The sequence below is a fragment of the Monodon monoceros genome, unplaced genomic scaffold (genome assembly GCF_005190385.1).
Source record: "Monodon monoceros isolate NGI ecotype Baffin Bay Population unplaced genomic scaffold, NGI_Narwhal_1 Super_Scaffold_1, whole genome shotgun sequence".
Lineage (NCBI taxonomy): Eukaryota > Metazoa > Chordata > Mammalia > Artiodactyla > Monodontidae > Monodon > Monodon monoceros.
The window spans coordinates 36,756,371-36,771,655 of record NW_021703765.1 but is presented as its reverse complement, the minus strand read 5'-3'; the positions used below and the strand labels follow the sequence as shown (position 1 = coordinate 36,771,655).

The following is a 15,285-nucleotide window of genomic DNA, read 5'->3' as shown; positions in this document are numbered from 1 at the left end:
CCAAGACCACAGTAGATAATTGTGTCTCCTAAACTCATAGAGCAAGAGAAATATAAGTAAAATGAAGCAGAAGAACCACTCCCAATTAAAAGATCAAGAGAATTCCCCTGAAAGAACAATGAAACAGACCTCTTCAGTCTAATAGACACTGAGTTCAAAAAGGAGATAATAAAAATACTGAAGGAATTAAGAAGGACTATTGATAGAAATGCAGATTACTATAAAAAGGAACTACTGTAGAAACTATAAGGAGGAGCCAAGAAAAATTAGAAAATTCACTCGCCGAGATGAAAGCTGAGCTAAAGGTAATGAATAGCAGAATGAATAATGTGGAAGAATGAATAAGTGATTTGGAATTTAGAATAATGGAAATCACCCAATTAGAACAGCAGACAGAAAACTAAATGAAAAAAAATGAAAGCAATATAAGACACCTATGGGATAATATAAAGCATGCCAATCTACAAATAATAGGGATCCCAGAGGAGAAGAAAGAGAAAAGGGGATTGAAAATGTATTTGAAGAATTATGGATGAAAATTTCCCAAGCCTAAAGAAGGAAACAGATATCCAGGTAAAGGAAGCACAGACGGTCCCACAAAAGGTAAATGCAAACAGACCTACACCCAGACATATTATAATAAAAATGACAAAAGTTAAAGATAGAGGGCTTCCCTGGTGGCGCAGTGGTTGAGAGCCTGCCTGCCGATGCAGGAGACATGGGTTTGTGCCCCGGTCCGGGAAGATCCCACATGCCACGGAGTGGCTGGGCCCATGAGCCATGGCTGCTGAGCCTGCGTGTCCGGAGCCTGTGCTCTGCAATGGGAGAGGCCACAACAGTGAGAGGCCTGCATACCGCAAAAAAAAAAAAAAAAAAGAGAGGATTCTAAAGGCAGCAAGAGGAAAACAAAAAGTTAATTGCAAGGGAACCCCCATAAGGCTATCAGCTGATTTCTCTACAGAAAGATTGCAGGCCAGAAGGGAGTGGCAAGATATATTCAAAGTCCTGAATAGGAAAAAACTACAACCTAGGATGCTATACCCAGCCAAATTATCATTTAGAATAGAAGGAGAGATAAAGACAAGCAAAAGTAAAAGAATACGGCAATGCTAAACCTACCCTAAACGAAATATTGAAAGGTCTTCTCTAAATAGAAAAGAAGTAAGAATCTACAGGAAAGAGTAAATCACTTAAATAACCCAGTACACTGATTAAAACAAAAAATCAAAAAACTTCTGTGAAAGTGATGATAACCACAATGAACAGCAAAAGAATGAAAATGAAGATGTAAAAGAGGATCAAAATCATAAAATGTGGGGGAGAAGAGTAATAAAATGTAGATTTTTTTTTTTCCTAGAATGTGTTTGAGCCTATATGACTACCAGTCTAAGGCAGGTAGAGGGACTTCCCTGGTGGCGCAGTGGTTAAGAATTCGCCTGCCAATGCAGGGGACACGGTTTTGATCCCTGGTCTGGGAAGATCCCACATACCATAGAGCAACTAAGCTCGCCTGCTACAACTACTGAGCCTGAGCTCTAGAGCCCGTGAGCCACAACTACTGAGCCTGTGAGCCACAACTACTGAGCCCGCGCGCCTAGAGCCCGTGCTCCACAACAAAAGAAACCACCGCAGTGAGAAGCCTGCACACCTCAATGAAGAGTACCCCCCCTCGCCACAACTAGAGAAAGCCCGTGTGCAGCAACGAAGACCCAATGCAGCCAAAATAAATGAATAAATAATTAATTAAAATAGATTTAAAAAAATAAGGCAAGTAGATATAGGAAGTGGTTAACATACTTGAAAACAGGGTAATCACAAAGCAAAAACATGCAATGGATTAAAAAAAAACAAAAAAAAAGAGAACATGAGTATAATACAAAAGAAATTCATGAAACCACACAAAAAAGGAAAAACAAAAAGAAAGGGACAAAGAAGAAATATAAAAGCAACGGGAAAATAAAGTTTAAAATGGCAATAAATATGTATCTATCAATAATTACCTTAAATGTCAATGGACTAAATGCTCCAGTCAAAAGACACAGAGTGGTATATTGGATTAAAAAAACAAGAGCCTACATTATTCTGCCTACAAGAGACCCACTTTAGGGAAAAGGACACACAAAAATTGAAGTGAGGGGGTGGAAAAAGATATTTCATGCAAACAGAAATGACAAGAAAGCGGGGTTGCACTACTCACATCAGACAAAATAGACTTTAGAACAAAGGCTATAAGGAAAGATAAAGAAGGACAGTACATAATTATAAAAGGATCAATACAAGGAGAGGATATTACACTCATCAACATATATACACCCAATATAGGAGCACCCAAATACATAAAAAATTACTAACAGACATAAAGCAAGAAATTGATAGGAATACACTCACATCAATGGAAAGATCTTTGAGACAGAAAATCAACAAGGCAATAGACATCTTAAATGATACAATAGCATAGTTAGACTTAATTGATTTTTTCAGGACATTACATCCAAAAAAAGCAGAATACACATTCTTTTCAAGTGCACATGGAACATTCTCTAGGATTGACCACACGCTAGGACACAAAACAAGCCTCAACAAATTTAAGAGTATAAAAACTATTTCAAGCATCTTTTCTGACCACAACAGCATGAAACTAGAAATCAATACAGAAAAAGAAATGACAAAAAAAAACAATTACATGGAGACTAAACAACATGCTATTTAAAAACCAATGGGTCAATGATTAATTTAAAGAAGAAATTAAAAAATACCTTAAGGCAAATGACAATGAAAACACAACTATACAAAATCTATGGGATGCAGCAAAAGCAGTTCTTAGAGTGAATTTCATAGCAACACAGGCCTTTAAGAAAGAAGAAAAGTCTCAAATAAACAACCTAACCCAACATCTAAAAGAATTAGAAAAAGAGGAACAAAACAAAACCTAAAGTCAGCAGAAGGAAGGAGCTAATAAAGTTCAGAGAGGAAATAAATAGAGATTAAAAAACAATAGAAAAAAAACTCAATAAAATCCAAGAGCTGGTTCTCCGAAAGGGCAAACAAAATTGACAAATCTCTGGCCAGGCTCACCAAGAAGAAAAGAGAGAAGACTCAAATAAACAAAATAAGAAATGAAAGAGGAGAAATCACAACTGATACCTCAGAAATACAAAAAACTATAAGCAAACAATTAATATATCAATTATATGAACAATTATACATCAACAAATTCGACAACTTAGAAGAAACGGACAACTGTCTAGAAACATACAGCCCACCAAAACTGAATCAAGAAGAAACAGATAACTTAAACAGACTGATGATTAGAAGTGAAACAGAATCTGTAATTAAAAAAAAAAAAGTCCTGGGCTAGATGGCTTCACAGGCAAGTTCTACCAAACATACAAGGAAGAACTTATACTGATCCTTCTCAAACTCTTCCAAAAGACTGAAGAGGCAGGAACACTCCTGAAGACATTCTAGGAAGTCACCATGACCCTGATATCAAAACCAGACAAAGACACTACAAAAAGAGAAAATTACGGGCCAACATCTTTGATGAATATAGATGCAAAAATTATCAACAAAATATTAGCAAACCCAATCCAACAACACATAAAAAAGATCATACACCACAACCAAGTTGGATTCATCCCAGGGTCGCAAGGATGGTTCCAGCAAACACAAATCAATCAATGTGATTTGCGTGTATTGAATCACATAATACACCACATAACAAAACACAAAAACCACATGATCATCTCAATAGATGAAGAAAAAGCATTTGATAAAATTCAACATCCATTTAGGATAAAAGCTCTTACAAAAGTGGGTACAGAGAGAACATATTTCAACATAATACAGTAAGTCCCTGACATACGAACCTTCAAGTTGCGAACTTTCAAAGATGTAAACGTGCATTTGCATGTCCAATCACATAAATTATTCTATTTGAGGAGGCACTGTTAGTTTTTGAGGCACGGGACCCGAACATAGAATGGTACACAAAGGCTGCAGGAGCCATTCAGAATGCAATCCAGTGCTACTCGGCCATCTATGATGAGAAAAAAAGAGGTACTATCCAGACATCACTGGATCATTTTTTCAAGAAGGTGGATAGAATTGAATCCAGCAAAAAGCCAGAACCTGTGCCATCAACATCAGGTATGAGTGAAATTGCAGCTTGCCCTCGTCTCCTATTGCTGATGATCCTTCAGCTCTAACATCTCCCACCTCCTCTTCCTCCTCCAGTCAGTAACTCTTCTTGCCTGTTCACTTGATGCCAGCCCCGTATGGCAGCTGTTGTACTGTACTACTGTACTTTTCAAGGTACTGTAAGATTAAAAATGTTTTATTTTTTTTGTTTGTTTGTTTTTTATGTATGTATTATTTGTGTGAAAAGTATTATAAACCTATTATAGAACAGTACCATATAGCTGATTGTGTTAGTTGGGTGCCTAGGCTAACTTTGTTGAACTTATGAACAAATTGGACTTACAAACTCGCTCTTGGAACGGAACTTGTTCATATGTAGGGGACTTACTGTAAAAGCTATTTACGACAAACCCACAGCCGATATAATACTCAATGGTGAAAAGTCGAAAGCTTTCCTGCTAAATTCTGGAACAAGACAAGGATGCTCACTCTCACCACTTCTCTTCAACGTAGTATTGGAAGTCCTAGCCACAGCAATCAGACAAGAAAAAGAAATAAAAGGTATTCAAATTGGTAGGGAAGAGGTAAAAGTGTCATTATATGCAGATGACACGATACTATATATAGAAAACCCTAAAGACTCCACATAAAAACTACTGGAATGAATAAACAAATTCAGCAAGGTAGCAGGATACAAGATTAACATACAGGAATCAGTTGCATTTCTTTACACTAACAATGAAATATCAGAAAGGGAATGTAAACAGTCCCTTTTAAAATCACATCCAAAAAAAAAAATAGGAATAAACCTCACCAAGGAGGTGAAAAACTTATATGCTGAGAACTACAAAACACTAGTAAAGGAAACTGAAGATGATTCAAAGAAATGGAAAGATATCCCATGCTCTTGGATTAGAAGAATTAATATTGTTAAAATGGCCATACCACCCAAAGCAATCTACAGATTCAATGTGATCCCCATCAAATTACCCATGACATTTTTCACAGAACTGGAACAAATAATCCTAAAATTTATATGGAACCATAAAAGACCCATAATTGCCAAAGCAATCCTAAGGAAAAAGAACAAAGCGGAGGCATAACCCTCCCAGACTTCAGACAATACTACAAAGCTATAGCAATCAAAACAGCATAGGACTGGCACAAAAACAGACATATGGATCAATGGAACAGAATACAGAGCCCAGAGATAAACCCACACACCTACAGACAATCTTCAACAAAAGAGGCAAGAATATATAATGGGGTAAAGACAGTCTCTTCAGCAAGTGGTGTTGGAAAAGTGGGACAGCCAGCCACATGTAAATCAATGATTTTAGAACATACCCTCACACCATACATAAAAATAAACTCAAAATGGCTTAAAGACTTAAAAATATAAGACATGACACCACAAAACTCCTAGAAGAGAATATAGGCAAAACATTCCCTGACATAAATCGTACCAATGTTTTCTTAGGTCAGTCTCCCAAAACAATAGAAATAAAAGCAAAAATAAATAAATGGAACCTAATCAAACTTACAAGCTTTTGCACAGCAAAGGAAACCATAAACAGAATGAAAAGGCAACCTACGGACTGGGAGAAAATATTTGTAAATGATGTGACTGACAGGCCTTTATTTCCAAAATATACAAACAGCTCATACAACTCAATAACAAAAAAACAAACAACCCAATCGAAAAACGGCCAGAACACCTAAATCGACATTTCTCCAAAGAAGACCTACAGATGGCCAAGAGGCACAAGAAAAGCTGCTCAACATCACTAATTATTAGAGAAATGCAAATCAAAACTACAATGAGGTACCACCTCACACTGGTCAGAATGGCCATTATCAAAAAGTCTCCAGGGCTTCCCTGGTGGCACAGGGGTTAAGAATCTGCCTGCCAAGGCAGGGGACAGGGGTTCAAGCCCTGTTCTGGGAAGATCCCACACGCCGCGGAGCAACTAAGCCCGTGTGCCACAACTACTGAGCCTGTGCTCTAGAGCCCGTGAGCCACAACTACTGAGCCTGCGTGCCACAACTACTGAGCCTGCGTGCCACAACTACTGAAGCCCACGCACCTAGAGCCCGTGCTGCACAACAAGACAAACCACCGCAATGAGAAGCCTGCGCACCACAACGAAGTGTAGCCGTCACTCGCCGCAACTAGAGGAAGCCAGCGCGCAGCGACAAAGACCCAATGCAGCCACAAATTTTTTTAAAAAGTCTACAAATAATAAATGTTGGAGATGGGGTGGAGAAAAGAGAACCCTCCTACACTGCTGGTGGGAATGTAAATTGGTGCAGCCATTATGGAAAACAGTATGGAGATTCCTCAAAAAATTAAAAATTGAGTTGCCGTATGATCCAGCAATCCCACTCCTGGGCATATACGCAGACAAAAATATAATTCAAAAAATACATGCACCCCTATGTTTATAGCAGCACTATTTACAATAGCCAAGACATGGAAACAACCTAAATGTCCATTGACAGATGAATGGATAAAGAAGATGTGGTGTGTATGTGTGTCTATATGTATATATATATAGAGAGAGAGACACACACACACATACATACACACAATGGAATATTACTTGGCCATAAATAATGAAATAATGCCATTTGCAGCAATGTGGATGGACCTAGAGATTATCGTATCAGTCAGAAAAAGAAAGACAAATACCATATGGTATCACTTATATGTGGAATCTAAAATACGACACAAATGAACGTATCTATGAAACAGAAACAGCCTCACAGACATAGAGAACAGATTGCCAAGGGGGGAGGCAAGGGGGGAGAGAAGGACTGGGAGTTTGGGATTAGCAGATGCAAACTAGGGTATCTAGGATGGATAAACAACAAGGTCCTACTGTACAGCACAGGGAACTATACTCAATATCCTGTTATAAACCATAATGGAAAAGAATACGAAAAAGAATATATATGTATAACTGAGTCACTTTGCTGTACAGCAGAAATTAACACAACATTGTAAATCAACTATATTCAATAAAATTAAAAAAAAAATAACACTAATGTCAAAGCATTTATTTTATGGATGATGAACAGGGGACACAGAGAAGTTATGATATTTAGCCAAGGGCCTGAGCTGGCACAAGACTCCTACTCTTGGCTGTTTTCCTCACATCAGTGCCTCCATAGCCTTACTATTATCTTATCTCGGTGGGTTTCCCAGGGCAGAGGCAGTAGGCCTCTTCTTGGATGGAAAAAATATTATCTGGCTATATAGATGCATCTGTAGACAGCAGGTTTACCACATGATGGTTGTGCTCTGGCTGGGCCGTCTCCAAGGACACAGTTCTCAAGGGTCAGTCCCCTAGAGAAGGGACTTACCAGCTCCTTGGGGCCCTCCTGCTCCTCTGGTACAGGTACTTCTGGGAGCAGGCACGAGTCAGAGGGGCCCTGCCTAGCTTGCTCCTGTGGAAATGTGCTCTTCAGTTAACCCTCGGGTGAAGAAGTGGGGCGGGTGAGTTTCAGACCAAAACTTCTGCTCTCCATTGCTTAAATGACAAAACGGCACATAGTATATTGCCTCTAGTTTGAATGTAAAAAAAAAAAATCATACAAAAACATGTTCTTAAGGTTTATGGGGTTACAAGCCCCTTTCAGAATCTAAAGATCTTTCCACAGAAAAATGTACATACTTCATAAATTAACACATATTTCAAGGAGTCCATGGACCATTTTCCATTCATGGGCTCTTGGGGGGGCTCCTGGACCACTACCCATTACCCACCCTCCACTCACAGCTAAAATTACACTAACAGTGGTTACCTCCTAAGTGGTAAGATCCTAGAGGACTTTTCATTTTTAAAAATCATTTTTTGTATTTTCCAAATTTTCTATGGTCACCATTTTTTTGCTTAGTATAATTAGAAAAAGTGTTATATAAAAACATAAAACTACCCATCCAAAACTCCTATCATCTGTGTTCATATGTTAGCTTTCAAGCACCTCATAGCCCTTCATAAAGCTCAGACATGCCAATTGCTCAAGTGAATTTTTACGTTACTGATCCTAATACTGTTTGTACTGATACTTCAGATATGGCATATTTTACTGTACTTCGGTCTGAGATATTCAAATCTATGTATCTTATTATTGTAGGTGTTTTCACAAAACTTCCCCCAACTGAATATGTCTGAAGAAAATGTTCCATTGGCTATCTCAGTTAGTTAAAAATCTCTTTCTCTCGTGCGTGCCCTTTAATTCTTTCTGACTGCTGATGACTATTTACTCAGCTCTACAACTGTATTCTCCTCAATGTCAGTCTAAGCTAAATGGGAACCCAAAAAAGTTGTCTTGTCCAGGAGGCAGATTAGATCCCAATGACACCGGATGTAGACTCTAGCCCTGAAAAGCAGACATGGAAGGCATACTTCCAATGAATGAGCTACAATATCATAAGTAAAACTGGAACAAATGGGTGAAGTCATCTTAGAGAATTCTAGGGAATATCTGCTATAAGACACAGGAAGAATGTGCCTCAGAAATTATCTCAATACATAAGTGACATAATATGACACAGCCTTAATGGTGTTCCACCCCAGACAATGCATTCCTGTCCTCTCATTCTCCCATCCAGGTCTATGACTGGGTTTCTAAGCCAGGAGTCTCCTCTTCAACAGACAGAAACACCTCAGAATCTTATTCTTAAAAAGAGTCCCGAGGCAGTTCTCCCTAAAGGGCTGACTTAAGGCTGCTAAGGATCAGGAGGGATGTAATCAACAATGTCAACAGGCCAGGCTGGCATAGCCACAGCTGCACCAGGACTGATCAGCCAGTAAGAGATTAACAGATAGATGTTGCTCTGGAATTCCATTTTCTCTCATGCGCTGTGAGTGAAAATGGGAGTGAGAGTTGAGTGAGCCCATGATAAATGCTGAGGTGCTGCTGAGCCGAGGTCATGGAGAGAAACCTTGATTACCAGCTACTGAGATTCCAGTGAAGCTGCTACTGGCTCAGCCCTGGGAGAGTGAGCGCTGTTGGCAGGGACTGAACATGTCCACATACCTGTGGGCTGCTTGGCTGGCTAGGGCAAGGCTGCCAGTGTTGCCCTCTATAGGAGGGGCAGTCAGCCAGAGCAGAAAGCGCATGTGCTTAGAGGCAGACAACTGAGTTCACATTCAGGCTCTGCCACTTGGTAGCTATGTGGCCCAGAGCAAATTCTTTGACCACTCTGACCCTCAGTTCCTTCATCTGTAACACAGAGATATCAATGCCTATCTTGCAGGATTATTTTGAGGGTTAAATGAAGTAACTTATCTGATATGTGTTAGCAGCACTCACTAAATGGCAAGGTAACTTCTTGTTCCCTGGTCAAATCCACTTGCTGCTACTCAGCCACAGTGATTTTCCAAAGCAGAAATCTGACTTCTCTACTTAAAACATTTCAGGGGCTCCCCCTTTTCTCCCAAGATAAAGAACGAAATCCTGATGATCTACGAAGCCCTGCATGTCGTGGTCCTTGTCAACCTCTCTCCCTTGCTCTCCTGTGCTCTAGCCACATGGACCTTCCTTATGCTCTCGAAAAATATAATCCTTCCTATCTTGAAGCCTTCACACAGGCTAAAAGCCCCTTAGTCCCAGATCTCACCTATCTGGTTAACAACTTCTCATAACTTCTTTGGGAAAAACGTTTCTCAACCTCCAGACTAGGTCAGGCCTCCTGACAATGCTCCCTTTACCTCTCTTTCACAGAACTTGATCTGCTTTGTAATTATATTTGGAATGACTTATACTATGCCTTAGACAGTAAGATCAAGAGGTAAGACACTGTGCTCTTTTTTGATTATCACTGACTCTCCAGGACTCAACATCAAGCACAATACCTGGCCCATTTTAGGGGCCTAAAACGTTTATTGAATAAATGAATGAATGGAAGTTCAGAGGAGGGTTGGAAAGCATTCGCTATTAATCTGGTTAGTATTGATACTTCTCTGCAACATTTAACCACGTTCTGCCCCGCACACTTATTAATATTTAATTCTTCCTTTCCCTGCTGGATTTCAGCTTTGTCGTATATACAACTTCAAACGTTCCATTGCCTCCATACGACAGGCTCAGAGGAGCTGCTCTGTGTTGGGGAGATGGCATGGAATGGAAGGGAGTGTTAAACGGCCTGAACAGGAACAGAGAGAAAGGTGAACTCTACCTTGAAGGTGGCTGTGGCCTGAGATAAGAATAGGTTTCCTGTCCAATCTTTCCTTCTCAGGGGCATTTGAGTTGACCTCCCTTTGCTGGGAGGTGAGGATTCAATAGGGCAACACTTACTTGTTCCCATGAAGAAATCATATGACGTTCAGCAGGCGCCTTGTCTATGATGGTCACCTCTGTCACACCTGGGGATGATTCTGAAAGAGGAAAGAGAGAGTCTGTAGAGTTTCAGTTGGTCCATTCTCACGTATTTCTACACTAGAGGTTGACTAACTCTTGAAGACTGCTCTAGGAATACCAGATCCCTCTGAGGAGCATTTATTACCCCTGTGATAAAAGCAATTGGTCCCTCAAAGGCACTTGGTCCCATAACCTAAGACCATGTAGTCTTCCTGGTAATAATTATGCCAGTATCCTTTCTATGCATCATAAAGTTTCCCTTAAGTTTTCAGAAGGCTCAAATCTTGGGATGCAGCAATAGTCCAATATACCAGCTAAGAATTCTGGACTCCACCTATCCTAGTCTTGCTTTATGCATTCACTAGTCGTGTAACCTTACATGAGTGCTCACTTCCCTTTGCATTTAGTAAGACAAGAATTACAATAATACTTTCCTTGATAAGCGAAGCAGAGGAAACAGAAATGAAGGTGCTTTGGAAAAGCAAAAAGTACCATATATACAATTTTTTTTTCTGCCTTCTGTTCAGTGTTCTTCCTAATATGTTCGGAAGCATGGTACTGTGGTAGAAAACCACTGTGAGCTTCAAGCCATTTGACCTGGGGTGAGTCCTTGCTATCCCCATGATTGGTTAGGATGGAAGACACTGTCTTGTCCCTTCAAGGGTGGTCCTATTTGGCACTGTTCCACGAAAGCCAAGATAGTGACTAATAAATGTCATTATTCAATTTTACAGCAAGGACACTGAGCCTGAGAGGTAAAGCCACAAAGCCAAGCCTCTGACTCCAAGTATGGGTCTAGTTGAGAAATGAAGAGCATGTGCAGAAGTCACTACATGCCCCTTGGCACAGCCCTTTAAAGCAGTAATCCTACGCAAATGCAGAGTCTAGCTTTAATCAGTCTTAGCATCCTACCACTCCACCTGCAGTGGGACAGAAGAATATAGAATTCCTTGCCAACAAACCAGCTGGTTACATAGGGATGTCATCTGACTATACTCACAGGGTAATCTAGTGTCGAGGGCTGCAAGAGGACACACAGCTAATGTAAGTGCCTGACATTAAGTTTTGCCGAGGCATCCATTTCAAATACATCCATCTTGAATAAACAAATTGCCACTGTAGCTGCATGACACAGCTACTAACTAAGTAACTAGGTAAGGAACCAGGCCACCCCCACCCATGAAGTTCCCCTTTCAGAAAGCCCTGGGTAACTGACCACTTGAGTGGTCGCCCACCTTTTCCCTTCTCATGCCCTAATTCTTGCTCTTATGTTTTAAATTCACCAATAGTGAACCCACAAAGCCCTAGACACCAAGTCCTTGGACCCTAATAAAGACAAAGATCCGGCTCTGCTTGCTCACTCCCAGCTACCTGGCTGTGTGGCCCTGGGCATACCATGTATCCTCCAGGACCTGTGCGTAATAAAAAAATTTTTTTCAAAGTTCCCTGACAGTTGTTGCTGAGGTGTATCTTCAATCATAATAAAAACCACAATGGCTGGTCCAGCCACAACATCAGCTCCAGTCAGGGAAATGTCTGTAGAGCTCATCCAAGTAGTACAGACCTAGGTGAGTGCCTCAGGTATTCCTAGCCAACAGCATCACTATCAATAAGCTGAGACAGACACAACACACCATTCTTCAGTTTATAACAGACCTACGTGGAGGGGCTACAGGCTCAGACAGAACTGCTGTGATACACTTCAGATGGGAACATTTCACTTTCAACCTCTGAACACCTCCGGGATAGGACAACTGGTCAACATACTGACTTTAAGAACTTTCATATAACAAGTTGCTTAGGAAGTACCCGCTGCAGAGACTCCGCTACCCAATACTTCAGCACTGATAAAGAGGAGGTGCTGGGGATGAGGAAGAGACGGACGCACAATAAATTCCATTTGTATAATGCTCTACTTCTGGGAACTGGTATAAGTTATCTCATTTACTCTTTCAACAATCGTGTGAAGCAGGCATCGTGACTTTATTTTAAAGATAAGGAAACAGGCTCAGCAATACTAAATAATCTCACAGAACTAAATCTCTGACCACAGCCTCAGATACCAAGCCTAATGCTTTTGCTACCATGTTGCCTTAGTAGCTAATTCCAACATGAAGGGAAGTTTTCCCCTCACCACCAAGCAATTCTCAGACACCAGCTGGGTGTCCTACAATTCAACACAATCCTGACGCTATCTACCAGGAGAAGGCATCAGATCCCACAGGTTAAGAGCTCAGTCCCACAAAACTGCCCTTACTTCAGATGCTAATTGCAGGTCCAGGGTGTTACCTGTGCTTCTGACAGACTGGCTATAAATCAGGGGTTCCTATGATCCCCTCCTTGGGTTTGATTAGTTTGCTAGAGAAGTCAGGAAACCCCTTTACTCACCAGGTTGCTGGTTTATTATAAAGGATATTACAGATCAACAGGGAGATAAGATACATAGGGCAAGGTCCTGAACATAGGGGCTTCTGTCCTCGCTAAGTTTGGGGCCTGGCACAGTGGCATGAGGAAGTGTCTGGCTAACCAGTCTGGAAGCTCTCTGCATCCTCTCCTTTTGGTTTTTTACGGAGGCTTCATTACATAGGCATGCTTGATTAAATAACTGGTCAGTTGGCAAATGACTCAACCTCCAGCCTCTCTCCCCTCCCTGGAAATCAGGTAGGGGAGTGAAAGTTCCAACCCTCTAATCCTGGTTGGTTCCCTTGGGAACCAGCCCCATCTTTAGGTTACCCAAGAACTTTCCAAAAGTCACCTAATTAACATAACAAAAGACACATTCTTCTCTCCTACCACTTAGGAAATTCGAGGGGTTTTAGGAACTCTGCCTGAAACAGGGATGAAGTCTAAATATATGTTTATTATAAATCATAATACTACAGATAACCAAAAACATCATGAGGATGTTTAGAAAGCAATAGCAATAACAAGTTGTGTTTGGTTTATTAATATGCCACATGAGAAGTAGTATCTGACTAGATATAGCCATCCCTACTCTCCTGCCTTTGTGACCAATGACAAGCATTTGTGAGCTGCCTGGCTGGAGTAATCTGTATGGCAGAGTATGAAATGAAATACTGAATGAAGATATGAAGGTCAGGTCTTCAGACACAGCACAGTCTGCTCTAGGTAACTATGACATGCCACAGATGAAAACTCTCTGTGGTAGCCTACTCCAAAGTTGGGTGCTATCACTTCCTTCCTTCACTCCCTGCCCACACCAGTTCTCCAATGAAAGGTGAAGTCTATTTCTCTGCCTCTGTGAAGAGACGTTAACAGGGGTTAGCCCGTGACTGCCCTGACCAATAAAATACGGCGAAGAGACACCATGCAAGTTTTGGACTTCAAGAGGACTGGCAGGTTCCCGTTTCCTCTTTTTGCTCTGGGCCATCACATACTAAATCCAAGCTACCCTTCTGGACAGAGAGGCCATGCTGAGGAGCACAGAGGGGCCAGACATGTGAGTGCAGAAGCCATCTTGGACTTCCAGCCTAGTTGAGCCATCAGATAATTCCAGCCCCATCTGCTATCTCATTGCATACACCTGAGAGACTCGAAATGAGACTAGTCCCACCTGGGCCTAGTCAACCCACAGGACTGGGAGAGACAGTAAACTGCTGTTTCAAACCACTGTTTTGGGGTGGTTTGTTACCCAGGAATAAATAACTGGAACAGACTGCCTAGTAGAAAACTGTCGCTGAGTCAATAATCCCTGAGGTACTCCATGAGGACCTGCTGTCACAAACTATGCACGGTTGATATGGGCCTTGAAGGATGACATGGCCATTCCTGCGGATTGGCTTAATTAACACCTACTCCTGCTCCTTCCAGTGTGCTTTCCTGTATTTTAGAGACTGGCTGGCTAAAGACTACATTTCCCAGATTCCACTGCAGCTAGGCACCCACTGGAGGCCAAGCTTTCTGCAGGGAAAACCACTCCCATAAAACCTGGAAGGAGGGAATGAGCAGGTGAGGTAGAGGGGCAAATGGGGAGACTGGCTCTTTTCACAGTCATAGTTGCGAAGGTATTTTGATCTCATGGGGTTGAGAGTTGTCGTGTGGCAGAAGCAGCAGCAGTTTCTCAATTCTGCAGCTTCCTAACCACACTAGCTGCAGGTACGTCCCACTTAGCGTCCCCTCTTCAGTTTGTTTCTCAGCTTAGAATCTGTTCCGCTTAATCTTCCAATGATTTTATGGGCTAATGCCCCTTAATCAAGCCCTTTCTGCCTTAACTAGCTAGAGTGTACTTCTAGCCTTAAACTAGCTATGTATTCTATGGTCTGCCACTAAGAACCCTGATAGACACAGACAGTTTGCATCTGTAGATTCACTTTCAGGACAAGTGAATGTGTGCAGGTCAGAGGAAGTGGTCATTTATATGATTTAAAAATTGTGGCCACGGAACCAGACAAAAAGTGTGAGAGGTTTTGGAATCCAAGATATGACACTTAAGGCCTTTAGAGTCAGAAAATAAAACTTAAGACTACATAAGATTATTCAAAGAAAACAAGTTAACAGTTTATTACACAAATCAAAGAATTGGGTAAGAAGAATACATGAAGCCAGGGCTTGAAGGTGAGGCATCTAGAGGGCTGGGGGAGGAGTAGGGTGGACTGCACATAGCCAACCTGAGGTTAATATCTTTAGAAGGACCAGCTTGTAGGGTTCACCTGTAGCTGGTGCCTTGTAATCTGGCCTTTGCATGTGTTCTACATTGATAAGGCTGTTTTGCCCATCTTTGGCTAAACCAATAAACATTTGCTATCCTTTTGGGAG

At 41.1% G+C, this 15,285-nt stretch overlaps 1 protein-coding gene across 5 annotated transcripts in view; it reads right to left on the bottom strand.

The window, feature by feature from the left end:
* Positions 1-15,285, bottom strand: part of TPGS2 (tubulin polyglutamylase complex subunit 2) — a 57,165-nt gene that overhangs the window by 30,114 nt on the left and 11,766 nt on the right. For all 5 annotated transcript variants that reach the window (XM_029232260.1, XM_029232267.1, XM_029232276.1 and 2 more), the window contains exon 2: positions 10,447-10,526. In XM_029232260.1, the coding sequence (XP_029088093.1) occupies positions 10,447-10,526 (80 nt within the window). The remainder of the gene's footprint in view (positions 1-10,446; positions 10,527-15,285) is intronic.